Source organism: Chiroxiphia lanceolata, chromosome 19, assembly GCF_009829145.1.
Source record: "Chiroxiphia lanceolata isolate bChiLan1 chromosome 19, bChiLan1.pri, whole genome shotgun sequence".
Classification (NCBI taxonomy): Eukaryota; Metazoa; Chordata; class Aves; order Passeriformes; family Pipridae; genus Chiroxiphia; species Chiroxiphia lanceolata.
The window spans coordinates 6,698,519-6,715,619 of record NC_045655.1 but is presented as its reverse complement, the minus strand read 5'-3'; the positions used below and the strand labels follow the sequence as shown (position 1 = coordinate 6,715,619).

The following is a 17,101-nucleotide window of genomic DNA, read 5'->3' as shown; positions in this document are numbered from 1 at the left end:
TGTTGGCAATGGGTTCACCCTGGCATAGAGCAGGAGGGTCTAAGTCACCTCCCAAAGTCTCTTCCAGCCTTGTTCTCTGTCACCCTCAATGCTGAGTGAGACCTGCTCCATCATTTAATCTTTGAGTTAGGGAAATCTGAGATCTGTAATGCAACCGTGAATGCCAATAAACAGAAATCACAGCCACGGTGGTACCAGTGCAGGGCCAGCACTGTCCATGTTAGGCCCTCTCAGCCACCTGCTTCCACGGTGAGCAGGCTGGTCCAGCTACACATGTCTGCTGCAGAGAGGCTTGAGCACCTTGTTTTGTTGCAGGTTTTGGGAACTAGTGATTAGTTTCATGGTGAGCTTGAATAATGGCACTTTAGGAAACTGGCACTAAATCCGTGGTGTGCAACTGGAGACGTTCCCATGGCTTGCAGCACTGTTGTGGCTGTATGAGCCACTGCATGAAAACCTCAGGGCTGAACTAGTACATTTATTGTTGGTCTTTATGGTCTTCAGATTTTCTGCTTGGTTCCAGCCCGATTTGAATAAAAGCTCAGAATAAAAGTGAGGGGCAGGCCTGACATGTGCTCAGGCTGAGTGCTCAGCACATCTTTTACCAAGAGCTAGTGGTGTTTCTCCAGGAACGTGAGTTAATTTAGTTCCCCAAGTAGGAGGCTAATGAATATTATTGAACGCATTGCACAGGTTCACTTCAGTCTGCAAATGACCCTAATTTAACCTCCTGTATTTACTTTTAGGAATTTAAAGCTGGGAGGAAATCACTTGATGAGTATCACACAGCAACAGCCACAAAAGGCTGGAGTCCTGAGACCCTGATTCCAACCCCATGGGCACCATTTCCTTCTCAGAAAGCAGGTTCAATATAGAAAAGTCACCTTGCTTTTGTTTGTGATGTGATTCAACTTATAAAAATAGTAAGGTTTTAACCTGCTGTGCTAATTTAATTTAACTCCCTCCAGTTCTTTTTTCCTTGAAAACCCGGGGTTTGTCCTGGTTCGTACTGCAAGCCTTAAATTCCCTGTGGTTTCAACATGAAGTAACCATCTCACCATCACTCGGGGTTAACCTTTTCAGAAAGGTTATGAACCTTTCAGTGGAGGAGAATTTGTGAGGCGAGGTTAAACTGCTGCAGATTTGCTCGGTTTTGTGCTTCATGTGAGACTTTACCAAGCCACTGATTCTGCTGAAGTTTGGAACCCTCATTGTGGCTGGGAGCCTCTCCAGGAGATGCAGAGCAGCTCCCAGCAACTGGGCTTTTCATCAGGCAACGAGTGTTGGCTTCTTCAGACAACCTGGAAGTCCCAGAGCTCCTCCGCGGGTTTGGTATCCAAAACTTCACTATAAACAAGTTAATTTTCACAAAATGGAACTATTTCCATTTCTGCAAATACCATGAAATCCTTTTAGCGTCAATTCCGTCTTCTTGGAATTTAAATCTAAATTAGGGCAAAATTCTTTCTGACTGAAGAGTTATTGCCCTCATTTGGCTTTGCTGGCTGTTAGCAGTCCTGGCTGTCACACAGCACATCCTCTGCCCGTGCTCAGAGGGTGACCTCTGCCAGGGCAGTCCCTGCCTGGTAAGCTGGACACATTAAGAGTCTTTCTAAAAGGTGAGCTATTTTGTTTCAGTGTGCCCTGTGTACTCTTCTACTCTTTTCGAGATGCAAGGCATCTCAATCTGCACTGCTCAAACCCAGATGATGGCCAACAGAAGGAGTTAGAACAGCTCTTCCAGGCCACTTACATGACACCCTTACTTGAAGTGCCCAAAGGAGCTGACATGCAAATCTGGTACTTAAATGTGCTCCTTTCCTGGCATTCATTGACCAGCAGATCTGAACAGAGGCTGGAGGTGTGAGTGATGTCTGCAAACCAGTGATGATCCGCTTCCATTGATCTTTAGAGGAGCAAGCCCATCCTTCCTTCCCTGGCAGCAGGATGTTCATCTGTATTTAACGGCTTTTTTTCATTGTCACTCTTTCTGATTCCAGCTAATTCCAGATCCATTTTTATTTTGATCTTTTATTGTTTGCAGCGTGAAGAGGCCACAGTACTTTCTTTTCCATGGCAGTTCTGCAGGTAACTGGCCCGTGCCTGCCTGACGCGATGGTGGCCGGCAGCACGATCGCAGGTAACGTTTAGGAGATTCACGTGGTTTAATCATTATAATTTCCCTGTGCCCCCAGGGCCAGCACATTGGGCTCATCGTGCTGTCCAACCAATTGCTGGGATGGTGTTTAATCACAGACACAGCAGACGGCCTTTGAGCTGGGAGGTACAAAGGGACCGGAGCATCGTTTCAAATGCTCTGCACTGGCCTGATTTTTCTCCACTCGAAATCGATGTAAATATTCTGCTGACTTCAAAGGGGAGCAGGGTGAGGTTACAGCCAAGTACTCTTGGAAATCCCACCCAGTGCTTGATTTTTCTTGACCTGAAGGCCAGTTCAGTCAGCTCTGCTTCCACAAAGGGGCTTTCAGGAGTCCTGGAAAAGCCGCCGGAGTGCTTTCAGCCCTGGGTTCACATGGTAGCAGCATGTGAACTGCGGCGAATCTAGAGGACGATTCAGCCCTCCCAAGTTCTGATTCCACTTCTGCAGATGTCTGGCTGGCATCGCTCTTGCTCTCTCCTCATTGACTGTGGGGGAGTTTAGGGCAATGGGATTCCCACTGAGGTACTTCATGTGGGGTGAACTCCTGCAGCAGGACAGCAATATTTGGGGTACCTTCACAAGACCTCTGTCTTTGCTGTGCATCAGCCAGGAGAACAAGCTGGTCTATGTGCCTGGAAAATCTTTACATCATCTCTGCAGCCCATGGCATGAGCTGTGGCTTAGTCTCTTCCCAGCACAGAGAAAATGGTCTTGAATCCTTTTTTTTTTTTTTTTTTTGGGTGTTTCTTCTTTCATAATTTTACACATTTTCTCTTGTGTTTCTGTAACACCATGGTTACAAAGCTCTACACGGGGTGGAAAATGAGGCTTTTCTACACATTTCCAAACATTTCCATAAACTAATTTCCTTTTGAAGTCAATCAGATTTGTCAGTATGGAATGGTTATCTCCACAGAACCCGTCCCTGTCCCTGCCTCTGACTTACTCCGTGAGCCCAGACCACTCACTCCCTCTGTGCCACAGCTTCCACCTTCCTGAAGGGGACTATAAAGCTCACAAGTGGGTCAAGTGACATCAGTTTATCTTCCAAATCCCAGCCTCTTGCCATTCCCGCAGAGCCATGTGTGAGTGTGAGGTGTGATTTGCTGCAACTGCAAAACTGTCAGGAAAAAATGAGGAATGCAAGAATTGTATCTCCAGCCATTTGTTCACGCCTTAAGCTGCAGCTTAAGCACAGCCCTTTCTACCTCACACACACACACATACTTTTTTTTTTTGTTAAACTTTGCCATGGCCAGAAACCTAATACTGTAACTGTTTCAGAACATAAACTTTTTCGGCTCCTTTTTGATTAGTTTGAGGAATCTGGAGTATCCACAGCCATAGAAAACCGGGTTAGTGCACAGTAGAGGCTTTCATGGCCCCTAATCTTGATGACAAAATTATTCGAACAAACACTTCTTGTGTCACCAATATATATTATGTAAAACCTTGTGACTTTGATTATGTGTCTATAATACAGATTAGTCTGTTTGGGTGTTTGGTGCTGACCTCCAATAAGCTCCTAAAGTATTAGCAAGAATTTGCAAGTGACAGGCAGGCAGAGGTGCTGTTCTGCCTAATCCCATTCTCAAAACTCTGGCTATATATGTCTGAACAGCTTCTGCTGCTTTCCTTGAGGCACCAACGAGGTTATTTCTCTCTCAGCCCCCTCCCAACCACCTTTGTCATTCTCTCCACTGCTCTGAGGTGTCACAAATGTTGGAAGATTTCACTAACCTTATGGTCTAGAGCCAGGGAGACAGTGAGAACAAATTTAGAATAGGAGGCAGAGAATGTACCAGCTGGGAGGTGATGCTGTCGATCTCCATGGAGACCTCTTTAGTTACAGCTTTGCTAATTACTCTGATGAATTGTATAGTGCCTGGTTGAAAGCCCAGCCAGGGCAATGGAGTGTTCCAAATTGACTTGCCGTGTCTCAGGACCACAAGGGGTGCACAGGGCACAGCCCCTCAGCTATGATTTGCTTTTGTGGCTTTCTCCCTGATGGCCAAAACACAGCCTAAGGAGAATCCAAACACCCTGATCAGGTCTCCTGCACGGGCCCAGCTTCTTCTAAAGCAAAAATCCCTGCAGCAATAAATACAGACCTTGTCTTGATAAAGCCATTTTTTTTTTCTTAGACGTGCAGGTGAACCATCCCCATCATCTTGTGAACTTCAAACAGGAGTCCTGCAGGAGATGAACTGGGGCAAAATCCAAAGAAGCCTTTTGACTCCAAATGCCTAAACAGGACATGCCCCTATGCAGGAATCAGGCAACTACATACATCTGCCCCTCATCCCCAGGATGAGCCTGTTTCATGGATTAGGAGAGCAAAGGGAGGAACGACAGGCCTGGGCAGAGAGGAATGCAGCCAGACGTCTGGAGAGAAAGCAAAGGCAGCCCCTTGTCTGCTCTGTTTTCTGGGTTAGGGTTTCTCTGAGCTCAGAGGGAACCAGGGTCACACCTGGGGGCCCTACTGCAACCCCAACACAAGCAACAACCACCCTCAGGGGAGAAGTTTGGATCCACGGCACTGCAGTTCAGGCTTGTCATTACTTGAAGCCAAACTGGCTTTAGACACTAATCCACTGAACAATTTTCAGTTGTTATCAAAATCTATTGGACTTCTTAACCATGAGTCCCTGAGCTGATGTACCACTCCCCTCAGGTTCCAGTTCCCTGACTTGTTTGTTCAGAAATTATATACTTGTTCTACAAATAGAAACAATGTTAAATCAACAACTGAGAAAAAAACCAGCCACACACTATGCCTGATTTCTAAAGGGATTTGTCTGCCTGAGCAGATCTTTCCTCTGGAGATCACCATTCCCCCAAATATCAATGCCATTTTACAACCCCTCCCCATCAAACTTCCCTCCATGCTTCAGGCACGTGCATCTGTGTGAATGTGAGTGTGCTCACACTGGCTAAAAAGTCTCTTTTTTAGGCCCTCTGCTGCCCTTGAGCCCTGGAAGGATGCTCAGCAGGGCTGAAAACCCATGAGATAGCCGGCTGCACTGCGATCCAGCGATGTTCCAGGGGGCCAAGACCTGTCCTAAATTCCAGCCATCTGTACCACTATCAGTGTTGCAATCCCTGCCTGGTGATTTGGTGAAAAAGCTGTAATTTACGGTCAAAACAAAATCATGTTTGAGTTCCCTGAAACTCTGGAATTCACTGGAATGATTTATTTATCTCATTAAGAAGAGGAACTATTCTCAAGTTGTGTAGAGCCCCAGCCACTCTGCCTTCATCTGCTCATCTTGCCTGCCACTAGGCAGCTGGAAATTATCGGGTTCAAACCTCATTCCCTTTGGATCCTTTGACAGCAGGTAGAACACAAGAGGCATCTCCAGAGGATGATCTGGCTGTGCTATTTTAGACACCTGCCCCAGAATGAGATGAATCAGCCTTCGTGCTGTGTGTTTCTTCCCATGGGCATGAAGTGAGCGTGGGGTGACACAGGCTCAGACTTGAGAGTGTGGAGTTTTCAGTTTAACCTAATTCACCTACAAACTCTCACACAGGGAATTCCAGGGGGCCAGCACAAAAACTGTTATAATATAAACTGCTTCTCACATGTGACTTTGACTTCCTCCTCTGAAATTGTCTCCTTTGCCTTCAAACACCCATCAAAAGGCCCAAAGTGGGCAGCATAAATTAGTTTAAATCTAGGTGAATATTGGGCTTGACTTTTAATTCCTTCCATCTTTATTCTCCACCAGTCCTTCCATTTCCTTGAGCCTTAATCCCATAGTGGCTTTAAATCTCTCTCCCTCTGTGCATTAAGTATACTATTTAAGGTTTCTGACTATCCCTAAATCTTATTTCTAATAAGTGCACAAGTTGGTTTAAATTGCCAGAAACATTATTTTGGTGGGTTGGGTGGGGATTGGGTGTTTCAAATATGATCATACAGCTGTCAGTATCACTGTGTAACTGGGAATTAAGCCCTTAAAAACATGTTTAATCATAACTTTCAATGACTGAGAAGTTGGTTCAATGGGGAAGAATGGAGTTATTTGGGGAATGAAACCTGAAATGCAAAGGGAATGAAAAACTGTGAAAGCCTGGAAAAAAACAGGAGCAAATAGCAAACAGACAGACCATGGTTTCTCCAAAAAAGGAGAAAAGAACCAATCCAGAGATTTGGGCACAGTCGGAAGCTTGCAAAAAGACACATTAAAACTTAACCAATAAAATCTGGAAAACTTGCTCTGAGGACAAAGAATGGCCCCAGCCTCCCCTGTGGTTACTCCAAGCCTGTCACAGGGAAGAGGTGGCTCTGCAGTGCCAGGCGTGCACAGCGCTCCCGGCAATGCCGCAGGCTCAGGGCTGGCGGGCACGGCTCCCCTCGGATGGGGAACACACAGGGAGCACCGAGCACCTGTAAATCACAACAAAACAAAATATCACTGGCCTGGGCTATGCACACACACACACACACACACACACACACACTGTGGCTCAGAGCTCAGCGTGTTCCCACCAAAGGCCAAAAGCATTTAGCGTTTGGGAGGAAAAGTGGCTGCTCAAGCCACAGGTGCACAGCACCGTGTGTGATTCCCAGCAGATTCCAAAGGGGATGGGCAACCCTCAGCCACCACCTGCCTCGGTGCACCTGGGTCCATGCAGGATCTGCTCTCGGCAGGGAGGTGTGTGCACGTGTGCCCGGCACAGGTACAGCACCGTGGGGGCCTGGCGAGCACGGGCACAGACCGAGCTGCCATATGGGAAAGGAGCAGGGAAAGGACAAGTTCTTGGCTCTGCTGGGATTTGGTGTGTGCAGCACTAGTGCCAATAAAGGGGGAGGGGGCAACGCATGTTAGGGGCTCTGGGGCTCCACGCGTGGGGCACGAGCAGGAGGGCTCATGGCGGCAGTGGGGAGCTCTGAGTCAAGTGAACTCGCTGCTAATCCTCTTCCACACAGCCTTCCTTGCAGGAGGAGATCTCATGACTCCGGGGAGAAGTACATTGTGTAACTAAGCAATGGTGAGCCCGAGCTGCATTTAACAGGGCTTGGCACAGGCACGACGGAGTAGGATACTCATCCCAAGAGAGCGTGAGAGAGAGCATCTCAGTGCATCACCCGCCGGCTTCGAGTCCTTAAAAGCCCTGTGTGGCCTCAAGAGAGGAGATCAAGTAGAGGGGGAAAAAAAAAAAAAAAAGAGAGAAAAAGCCCATAACCCCCCAGAAACCAGCTCCCTGCACCGGCTCCCCTGCGCCTGTGTGGAAATGTTGCATAATGTCCCTTTGCACCACACGGAGCTTTGAAATCCGCAGGATCAAAGCTGTATGGAGACACTATGGATGTGCCGAGACAAATTTAAAGGCATTTTACCATTACAGCAAGAAGCACAAAGCCACACTCCGGGCTCCTCTTGCTGTTCCACCGTGACATCTAGTGGCAGCAGTACTGGAGAACTAGGAACGGTGTTTCTGGTTTTGGGCCTGTTCTGCACTTTGCCACCCAAGCAGCTTTTCCTCACCTGACTGTTGTCTTATATGACTTCAGAAAAGACTCTTTTGCCACTTTATCCTACTGGATTTTTCCAAATGTAAAAAACTGGGATTTAAAGCTTTCACAGTGTGCAAGAGAGTGCCCTGCTTCCTATAACATATCCCCAGGTCTCCACTTCTGTGTGCCTTGTCTTTGTTTTACAGCTTTATGCCACAGATGCTGAAAACAGACAAAAGGAATTGTGGGTTAAAAAGTGATCATTTAAGATGCTTTTACTGAAAAAGGAAGCAAATTAAAATATTCAGGTAACAGCAGTGTCCAGTTGAAGGCTGGTCTTCCAGGTCTCGGAGATTGGAATTCAAGGCTGTTGCTGGGTAAATGTTGTTTGCAAAACATTCTCTAAATCCAGTTGTTTCTCCTACAGTTGGTTGAGTCTCATGGTATGAGCTGGGCAAAATTTTTGCCCAGCGTGTTGCAGCCTGTTGCATGGGATGAACAGCATGTGATCTGGTGTGAAAAACTTACCACTGAGTCACCGTGTAACCTTTGCCACGGTAGCTAAAAATGTCATCACTGGCTTGCCCCTCCTGCCTTCACAAGGGCACTTTGCAGGGATGCTTCTCTCTTGGAGAAACAGAAATGTCTGGCCTGTGGGCCTCTGTCTCTCCTGACTGATTAAAAGGAAGATGATTGTTTGTGTTTTGAAGCTTCATTTATATGGATAGATATTTGGGAACTGTTTGGAAGGTAATGCTGCAGGCATCACCACAACCTAATTGCCACAACTGCCAGAGCAGGAACAGCAGACCAAAGGAACAGCAACCCAAGTCCAAAATTAAACGGTAGGCTAAAAATAATGTCACTAATAAAAAAATTAAGCAATAAAAGAGAAGCAATGAAATAAAAAGACCAAATAGCTTAGTGCAAATTTCTCCTTGGTGGCAGACACTGATGCCAAAACAGAAAGCATGGAGATAAATTAGCTCCCCAATACAGGTTGCAGTGATTTAATTAAGAGTGTGAGCAACATGCTGGTGAGAAGATGACTGGGAATTGGAGGTGCCAGGGCTGGAAATGTCTGGGGGGAAAAACCCTGGTGGATTTCACTCCTGGCCCACGGATTTGAACCCATCCTTGTGGTACCTGCCCAGCCCCAGTCCCTGGATTTGAACCCATCCTTGTTGTACCTTCCTGCCCCAGCCCATGGCAGCCTCACAGCTCACAGGCAGGAGGCAGGCTGCCAGTCAAAAACACCCTGAAAAGGGCAAGGCCAGTGTGATGGATGAATGGTTGCACTCGATGATCTTAGAGGTCTTTTCCAGCCTGAACGACTCTGTGATGTGCCTTTGCCGGGCAGCTTTCTCCCTCTCCCCATGACTTTCTCCCCTCAAGCCTCCACACAGGTCTCAGGGTGGTGAGCGAGGGTGGGATGAGCCTGTCAGAGGAAATGCTCCAGTTTTGGGCTTTTCACCCTGTCCAGGATCCCACCCCAGCACCCAGAGGGGTCACATAGAATCACAGAATCATTCGAGTTGGAAGGAAACACTAGAGATCATCCAGTCCAACCCCCTGCCAAGGCAGGGTCACCTGGAGCAGGTGACACAGGAACATATCCAGGTGGGGTTTAGAATGTCTCCAGAGGAGGAGGCTCCACACCCTCCCTGGGCAGCTGTTCCAGGGCTTTGCCACCTTCCATGGAAAGAAGTTTGTCTTCATGCTGACGGTGGAACTTCTTGCATTTTAGTTTATGGCCGTTGCTTCTCGTCCTGTTGCTGGGCACCACTGAAAAGAGCCTGGCACCATCCTCTGACACCTGCCTTGGAGATATTTATCTGCATTCATGAGATCCTCTCTGTTTTCTCCAGACTAACCAGGCCCAGCTCCCACAGTCTCTCCTCGTCAGAGATGCTCCAGACCCCTCGCCATCTTTGCGGCCTCCGCTGGACCCTCTGCAGTAGCCCGTTGCCTTTTTCTGTGCGGAGGAGCCCAGAACGGGACACAATATTCCACATACGGGCCGTTCCCCTCCCGGCCGGGGCAGCCCCGGCGCTCCCCGCCCGCCCCGGGCACAAGATGGCGGCGGCCGCGAGGGCCGGAGCGGGGGCCCGGGGCGGGCCGGGCCCGGCGGGGCAGCGGCGCTGAGGAACCGCCCGGCCCCTCCCGACGGGCTCCGGAGCGGCGGGGAGGGGCCGAGGGGGGCCCTGCCCGGCGTGCCCGGCCCCGGCCATGAGCGGCGCGGCGGAGGCGCGGGAGCTGGAGGAGCGGCTGCGGGAAGCGGCGGCGCTGGGGGACGTGGCGGAGGTGCGGCGGCTGCTGGGCGCGGGGGCGGACATCGACTCCCGCAACGAGATCAACGGCTGGTGAGGGGCTGCGGGGGACGCGGGGCGGGCCGGGGTCGCTGCCGGGCTCGGCTCCTCTCCCCGCTGCCCTTTCCCTGCGGGGTGTTGGCGGTGGTTGGACTCGGGGCGCCCCGCGCGGCACTCGGGCGCCCATCCATGAGTGGGGGGAGCGCCTTGGGGGGGTCGCAGCTCTTCTGTTTCTTAGTTTCCCTATTTACAAAAAAGGAAAAGCTAATCTCGGGAGGCTCGGAGATTTACTTCTAAAGAGGATCACGATAAAAGCAGGCCGCCCTCCTTCCACCTGTCACTGCGTGTTTGCCCAAGGACCTCTTCCAGTCGCTAGCGCCAACCCGGGACAGCGATGGGAGTCACTCTGTGCCATAGGAAAGCAAAGGAGGGCCCTGCCCCAACAACTTACAGTAGATTCAGGACTTTAAAAAGCGACGCAATGAAGGAAACTTTATTCCCAGTTATCCTCACTTTACGCACAGCTCAGGTGAAGTAGGACTTGCTTGCCACGCGTCCCAACTCCTCTCTTTCCTTCCCGCAGGACCTGCCTGCACTGGGCCTGTAAGCGGAACCATGCTCAGGTGGTGTCCTGCCTGCTGGAGGCTGGGGCGGATAAGCAGATCCTCACTGCCAAAGGAGAGCTGGCTGCACAGTTAACAACAAAACCAGACATCCGGAAGATTTTGGGAGGTACAGTTCCTGTCTTTGAAGTCATCTAGAATTCACAGTCTAAACACTAAAGTGTTTTTAGTGCTTTTATCTGAGGCAGTGGATTGGCAAAACTTTGGCTGAGGCCATTGTATCTCATTAGATAAGTGATTTTTAACTCGAATTCACACTTGGGCAAATAGACATGGGGATTTCAGGTAGGAAGGCTTTGTATTCTGAGCTGTGTCACCAAGGGATGGAAGAGCTGTATGCTTTGGTAAATGTGCTGCTGCAGTCCTGTTTGCTGTCACTAAGCAGAAGCTAACATGCAGGAGGCTTTCACAACTGTACAATTTGCCTGTTGTCTGACCATAATCGAAAATTACAAATCCTTTCGAAACAACTGCATCATTCCAAAAGTTATGGCTTCTGAGCATGTTGTTATACTGTGACTTGCAGCATGATTAATTTTTGTCCCATAATTCTGCCATCTTCACCTTTCATATGCAGAGCAACCCCAGTTAGATGTGTGTGACACTCCTGAACACCACCAGTGTCTGTTGCCAATCAGAATTTAGGTACTGTGCTCCAGATTAAAATTTTTAAGTGCTTCACCTTTGGAAATGTTGATATTCTGTCTTCTGCTAATTGCATTTAAATTGCCCTCTACAGTGATCTGCTTTTACATCAGCAGTGCAGGGTTATCTTAAATGAAGTTGCAGCTAAATTGTGACTCAGGTTTCGACAGTCACCACTCAAGGAATGACATGTTCTTTGCACGATACCTTTGTTTTCTTTTGGGAAAGGTGCTCATCTCTTGGGCTTAGTTTGTGACAAATGACTCACGTTGTTTTTACCATCTACACCGTCAAGCACATGAGGATGAACCCTGTTCAGAGCTGCCGTAATTTTCTGTCTGTTAAGCTTTAATGTATTTCCTAGGGAATAAACACATATCACTTAGATTCTCCTAGTTTTTATTCTGGGAGTGTGGTGCTATTAAGCTGATCTTTCTAAACAGCTTTGACATTACTATTAATGTCCTGTAATCCTCAGTCAGGCAGGAATGCCACTTACTGTAGTGTTTTAAGCAAGAGAAGAGTTTGTTTGGGTATTACAGCAAGTAGTCACTTGTCTGAAGAAATACTGGGTTGAACTTCCTGGCCTGGGTCATAGTAAACTATTTACAGCAGTGCTATTAAAGCATTGTAAAATGAGATTTAATAAAGAACTACTGGTCATAGAATTCCTTTGAAAGCACTGGAATAACACTGCTAGAAATTAAGTCTTTCAATGGTTATTTTTTTTCCCCCACTTTGTTTTTAAAATACAGGATACACTGTAGACATTTCTAGGTTTTTCTTTCAACTTTACAGCTGCTTGCCTCCCAGGTATTTCATGCTAATGGTACGTTTCTGTCATCCTTTGATGACCTCAGAATGCAATGTAGTTTTAAGACACAACAGGAAAACTATTCAAGATGAGAAAGATCTGTCCAATAACATGATGGTTTATTTTCTCTCCCCGTCCCCTACTTCCCATTTTCGAACTTCATTAGTAGAGGAAGAAACTGAATGCCAAGGAGTGAAGGATTTAAATTTGCCAATTGTTGCAAACTACTTGGCCAACCCACCATTCCCTTACGTTTACACCGAAGAAAGCATTCCAGGCAGCTTGGCAGAATCCCAGAATGAAAGTGCTTCCATCTCTTCTGCTTCCCAGTGTGAAACCAGCCCTTGCCCATCAACAACTCAGGTCGACAGCGTATGCACACCCTCGCCATGCAGCAGCCAAGAGGATTCCCCCGTGCTGGACGCCACGGCCCCGCCGCCCCCCGTGCCCCCCGTGGGCACAGCCCCGGCACACGCCAGGCCAGCGGTGCCCAACGGTCCCGTGTGCCCCCCGGCCATGCCCCCCGGCACGGGGCTCTGCTCCCCAGGAGCACCCGGCCAGGCTGGGCCTCTGCAGCCCCACGCGTCAGTGACCAGCCCCACCCCGGCCTTCCAGCCCTTCTTCTTCACTGGGACCTTCCCCTACAGCATGCAAGGTAACGAGGGGCTGTTTACTGCCCTTCTACCCCAGTGTGGGCCATGGTTTTGTTACTGGGTGAATAGTGTTAATTCCGCTTCAGACTCAAGTAGAACAGAGGCAGAGATGTTGAGTTCTGTGGGCAAAAGTACCCTGAATTTTTTCTGCTGCTGTGATGCCTGTATTTTAACCATGGTAATACTTTGCAAACCAATAGAAAGATCAGTCCAAGTAACATGAAAAATTAAATTCTGCACTACATGATATAGAGTCAAATGCAGCTAAAACTTGACTTCATGACTGGATGGATGAGAGTTTAAACAGTGTAAACATGGTTCCCCTGTGTATTTTTGCTGGAAGCTTCTATTAACTCACAGTATTTCTTAGTGAGATCATTGGGATCGCATTATAAAACCTGAATACAAAAGATAATGGTAAATTACTGTAGTGTTGCCCTTTGTGGTTGGTTTGTTGTTTTTAAAAAAACCCACCTTTTAATCCTTTCTGTCAGAACTTGTGCTTAAGGTGAGAGTCCAGAACCTCAGAGACAATGACTTCATTGAGATTGAACTGGACAGACAAGAACTGACCTACCAAGATCTGCTCAGAGTGAGCTGCTGTGAATTGGGCATTAATCCAGAACAAGTAGAGAAGATCAGAAAACTCCCCAACACATTAGTAAGAAAGGTAAGAACTGAAATCAGAGATTAACTTGACTTTGCACTTTGCAGACGTCAGAGAAGGTATTTTTGTAAAAAGATTGGTAAAATGTCACCTTTGTTAAAAATCAAACACTGACTTAAGCTCACAAATTCAAAAGGATGTTGGGCTTTTCTTAAAACTTCATCATAACTTACTTAAAAATATTGTCAAAAGAGGCAGAGTATTCCAGCTCCTAAAGCGCATGAAACTATTACTTTTTTAAAATGTATCAGAAGCAGCGCATTAGGGTGCTTTTAACATAATTGCCATGTACTACCTCAGCATCTGCTTGCCTAAAAAGAACAAACAGTAAGGGGAAATAACCTCCACAAATTGGCATATGAATAATTTAAAGATATGCTGTTAACAAATGAACATGCTCTTCTGTTCCAAAAATATCAGTTCGGGAGGTCTGTAAATGAGCTTGATCACAACTCTTAGGTGAGTGACACACACAAACACTGGCAAATCATAATGAGGTTCAAGAAGAAAATGTACATTTTAAGGAGAAAAACCAAACAAGTCTTCTTTGAAAGAAAGAAGGTATGCTGGATTTTTTTTTCCCTCTCATTATTTATTTCTATCGGGTGTGACCTCCCCGAAATTTTAGTTTTTACTTTAGCTATTTTATAAATAATAACCAGCTATTTTTAGGAGTAATGTCTCATTCTGTCTGTTCTTTAAAAGGACAAGGATGTTGCCAGACTCCAGGACTTCCAAGAGCTGGAATTAGTTCTTGTGAGAAGTGAGAGCTCTCCTTTCCGAAACGCTGCAGCCGCTCTGACAGAGAGGCCGTGCTACAACAGCAGAGCATCCAAGCTCACTTACTGACTCTTGGAGCTGCATCTGGAATGTGAACACCTGGTAATGACAGGCTGCTGCCTTTGGAAGGCAGTGAGCTGAGTGTGTGTAAAACCTTAAGTTATTGTTAGGGTTACTATTTTAACTAATAGCCTATATTTTATATTTAATAACCCCTTTGCTTTTATTTTTTTACTTGATACTGTATTCAGCTAAGGGATACCTCATTTGTCTACTAAAAATTACATGCTTCCAATGTATTTCAAGGAAGTTTATTGGTTGTATTTGGCAGCAGAGGGCAGGAAAGACATAATTACTCTTATGAAAAGTATGTTGAGTATACCTGCTCTGACCAAATAAGAGTCAGGGAAAGGAGATTCGGGAAATTATGTATCTGTGTGTGTGTGTATATATATATTAAAAGTTCCTGGTTAAGTTAAACGTCAGAGGGTATCTAACAGACAATGAACAGTTTTCTCCCTAAAAATGAAAAATGTGCAAGTCCTTAATCTCTTGCCCCTTCCCAAAGACTCAGATGGGTTACCTAGAAATCTTAATGCTCTGAAGTGACAGGAGAAAACACTTTCACTGGGCTGAAAGTAAATGGAGTGTGCTCACATTTAAATGCTTCTTTCCCATGTGAGAATATTGCACCTTAAGTGATGGCATCCCTCCACCAAATACAGAAGCCTCTCTTAAATGCTCCCTAATTAAGTCACAAAACAAGCTGAAGTGCCCTTTCAAGAGAAAGCCCTCATGCTTCAGGAGATAGGGAGGGGACCCCCAATCTGTGTCCATGGTTTTATTTATTTCCTTTCCAACCCCTGTGAGCCAGTGCACTGCTCACACCAGGTGTCAGTCCTGTGTAGTCAGGTAGGCTTTTTGTGGCCCACCCTCATACAGCAGTTACAGGGTGTGTGGTAGTTTCTGCTGTTTGAGGAGCAGAGGAAGCACAAGTGTCCCTGTGAGGGATCGCAGCTGGAGGGAGGAAACCACGCTCTTGTGAGCCAGACTGAGTGGGAAACACAGCACAAGCAAGTAACTAACCTTCACTTAACACAATGTACAGTCTACTCTTGCTGTTTTTCAGTTAACATCCATCTGTGGGTTGAACAAAGTATTTAAGCTGCAGCATTGCTGGAGCATAAACAGGCTGGAGCTTTTCCTGTTAACATGGCAGCCTGCAAAGCTACACTTTTGGAGGCTTTTCGTTTTGTACCAAAAACTATGATGCTAACCTTTGCACCAAAACCTTAACTGGGTCCTGAGGTGGGTGGAGGCACGAGGGACTTTTTTTAGCATGAGCTGATTTTTCTTCCCCCCTGCCCAGCTGTATTGATTTTCCTTCCCTCTCTGCTTTATGAAGCTGCACTAGAGCAGAGCTGCACAGCTGGTGCTGTATTTGTTGTTGTTGATCTGCACTGCAATGTTGACAGTCAGACTATAAATAGTACCAGCACCATGTTTTGGTAGGAGCAGCGTGGCTGGACCCTCCCAGTGTCCTGCTTTACTCCCAAGGAGCTCCCCAAGCCTGGTGTGTAAGTCTGCTGCATGCCAGGAGAACACAGAAACCCATTCTGCCAGCAGAGACTACGGGTTCAGGATTTCACCAAGTTACTTAGGCTTAAAATTCCTTCTTATTGTATTGAAAATAATTATCATCCTCTTCCCCACATGCCCATATACATCTTATCACCTCAACCCTGCAACTCTCCACTCACAATCCTGGCCCTTCTCCAGCCAGGAGCTGAGTTACTTTAATGCCAGATTCAACTCCTGGGAAGCTCAAGACTGTGACACAGTATGAAGTAAAATTTCCTAACTAGGGCTCCCACTTTGTTTTTCTTGTAGGACAGGAAAGGAGGTTTTAACAATTGTGTATTTATCTTTCCAGCATAGCTTGGAGGTAGCTCAGATTATGTGCAATAACTGTTTGAAAAACAGTAGTGGTTAAATGGCTCTAAATTAATATGAGTATCTAATTTCCAGTTCCTTTGTTTAGGAAGTCAGTGTAAGGACTGTCTCCACTAACTACTGAACATTCTGCTATAGGAGCAGCTGGTTTAAAAAAAGCTTTATTTGCTCTAGTTTCCACCAAGAATAACTGTTAATGTGTTAAGACTTTAAACTTTAATCATGATCTAACTGTAACAACAACAGTAATAAGTCTATGCATTCAGAGAAATATTTTTGTATGTTTTATGCAGTTTGATAAACTCAGAGGCACACTAATTATGTTAACTGTTTTTTGTTGGGTCTTTTTCTTTGAACAATAACTGTTGGTATGACAACTGAGACTAAGTTTACAAAACTTACCGTTCTTCCAAGGACTGCTTTTGTTTGCACTACAAACTTGTACTGAACTGACATTGCTACTATAATAAAGTATCAGTTGTTTCAAGTACTTCAATCTCTTCCTTTTTGGGGTGAGGGTAGGAGGTGGGGGGGGTCACTTTAGAGTGGACAGGACACTCTTAAAATTTTAACACAACTTCGAAAAATCACAGGCCAGTACATTTTTAACACCCAATAAAAGACTATTAGGCTGTCAAAAACAGTATAGAAAAAGCACGTAAGAGGTGCTTGCTTTTAAAGGACCTACTTGCATTTTGCTTAGCATTCCTAGAAAATCTGGGATGGTATTTATCCTGGGCTCGAGCTTTGAAGATACTTCTCACAAAGATGAACTTCTGGTGGAGATGTTCACACAGTCAAATCTGGAGGTAGTTATTAGAAAGGCACCGGCTTTTCTATGCTCTGCAAAACAGAATTCTCCTTCACCTTCAAAGCACTAAAGACTCCACTATCAGACACGTCAGAATCTGAATCCCAGCCTAATTTACTACAAGGTACCCCATTTTATCATTTTTACTTCTGCTAAATAAGGGGACATATAAGTCCTGTAACAAACGTGTAGGAAAAGGTGCAAGATGAACATTTTTGCCA

At 46.4% G+C, this 17,101-nt stretch overlaps 1 protein-coding gene and 1 long non-coding RNA gene across 3 annotated transcripts; one reads left to right on the top strand and one right to left on the bottom strand.

The window, feature by feature from the left end:
- Positions 1-7,882: 7,882 nt before the first annotated feature.
- Positions 7,883-9,889, bottom strand: LOC116796470. Its single transcript, XR_004360371.1, has 2 exons — positions 8,816-9,889; positions 7,883-8,771 (listed from the first exon to the last, which is right to left on the bottom strand). It is a non-coding gene; the product is annotated as an uncharacterized LOC116796470 (long non-coding RNA).
- LOC116796469 (ankyrin repeat domain-containing protein 40-like) lies at positions 9,723-16,559 on the top strand. Of its 2 annotated transcripts, none has more exons than XM_032707104.1 (5): positions 9,723-9,988; positions 10,518-10,666; positions 12,186-12,671; positions 13,164-13,339; positions 14,042-16,559. In XM_032707104.1, the coding sequence occupies exons 1-5, from the start codon at positions 9,855-9,857 to the stop codon at positions 14,183-14,185; spliced, it is 1,089 nt and encodes a 362-aa protein (XP_032562995.1). In that variant the 5' UTR covers positions 9,723-9,854; the 3' UTR covers positions 14,186-16,559. The 2 variants fall into 2 exon arrangements, with proteins under 2 accessions (XP_032562995.1, XP_032562994.1); XM_032707103.1 differs by having other exon boundaries at positions 12,183-12,671.
- Positions 16,560-17,101: the final 542 nt, after the last annotated feature.

Bases quoted from the DNA above. Each gene is read 5' to 3' on its own strand.
- LOC116796469 (XM_032707103.1), top strand. From the start codon at position 9,855: ATGAGCGGCGCGGCGGAGGCGCGGGAGCTGGAGGAGCGGCTGCGGGAA. The intron at 9,989-10,517 runs GTGAGGGGCTGC...TCCTTCCCGCAG, and splicing joins CGCAACGAGATCAACGGCTG to GACCTGCCTGCACTGGGCCT. The intron at 12,672-13,163 runs GTAACGAGGGGC...CCTTTCTGTCAG, and splicing joins CTTCCCCTACAGCATGCAAG to AACTTGTGCTTAAGGTGAGA.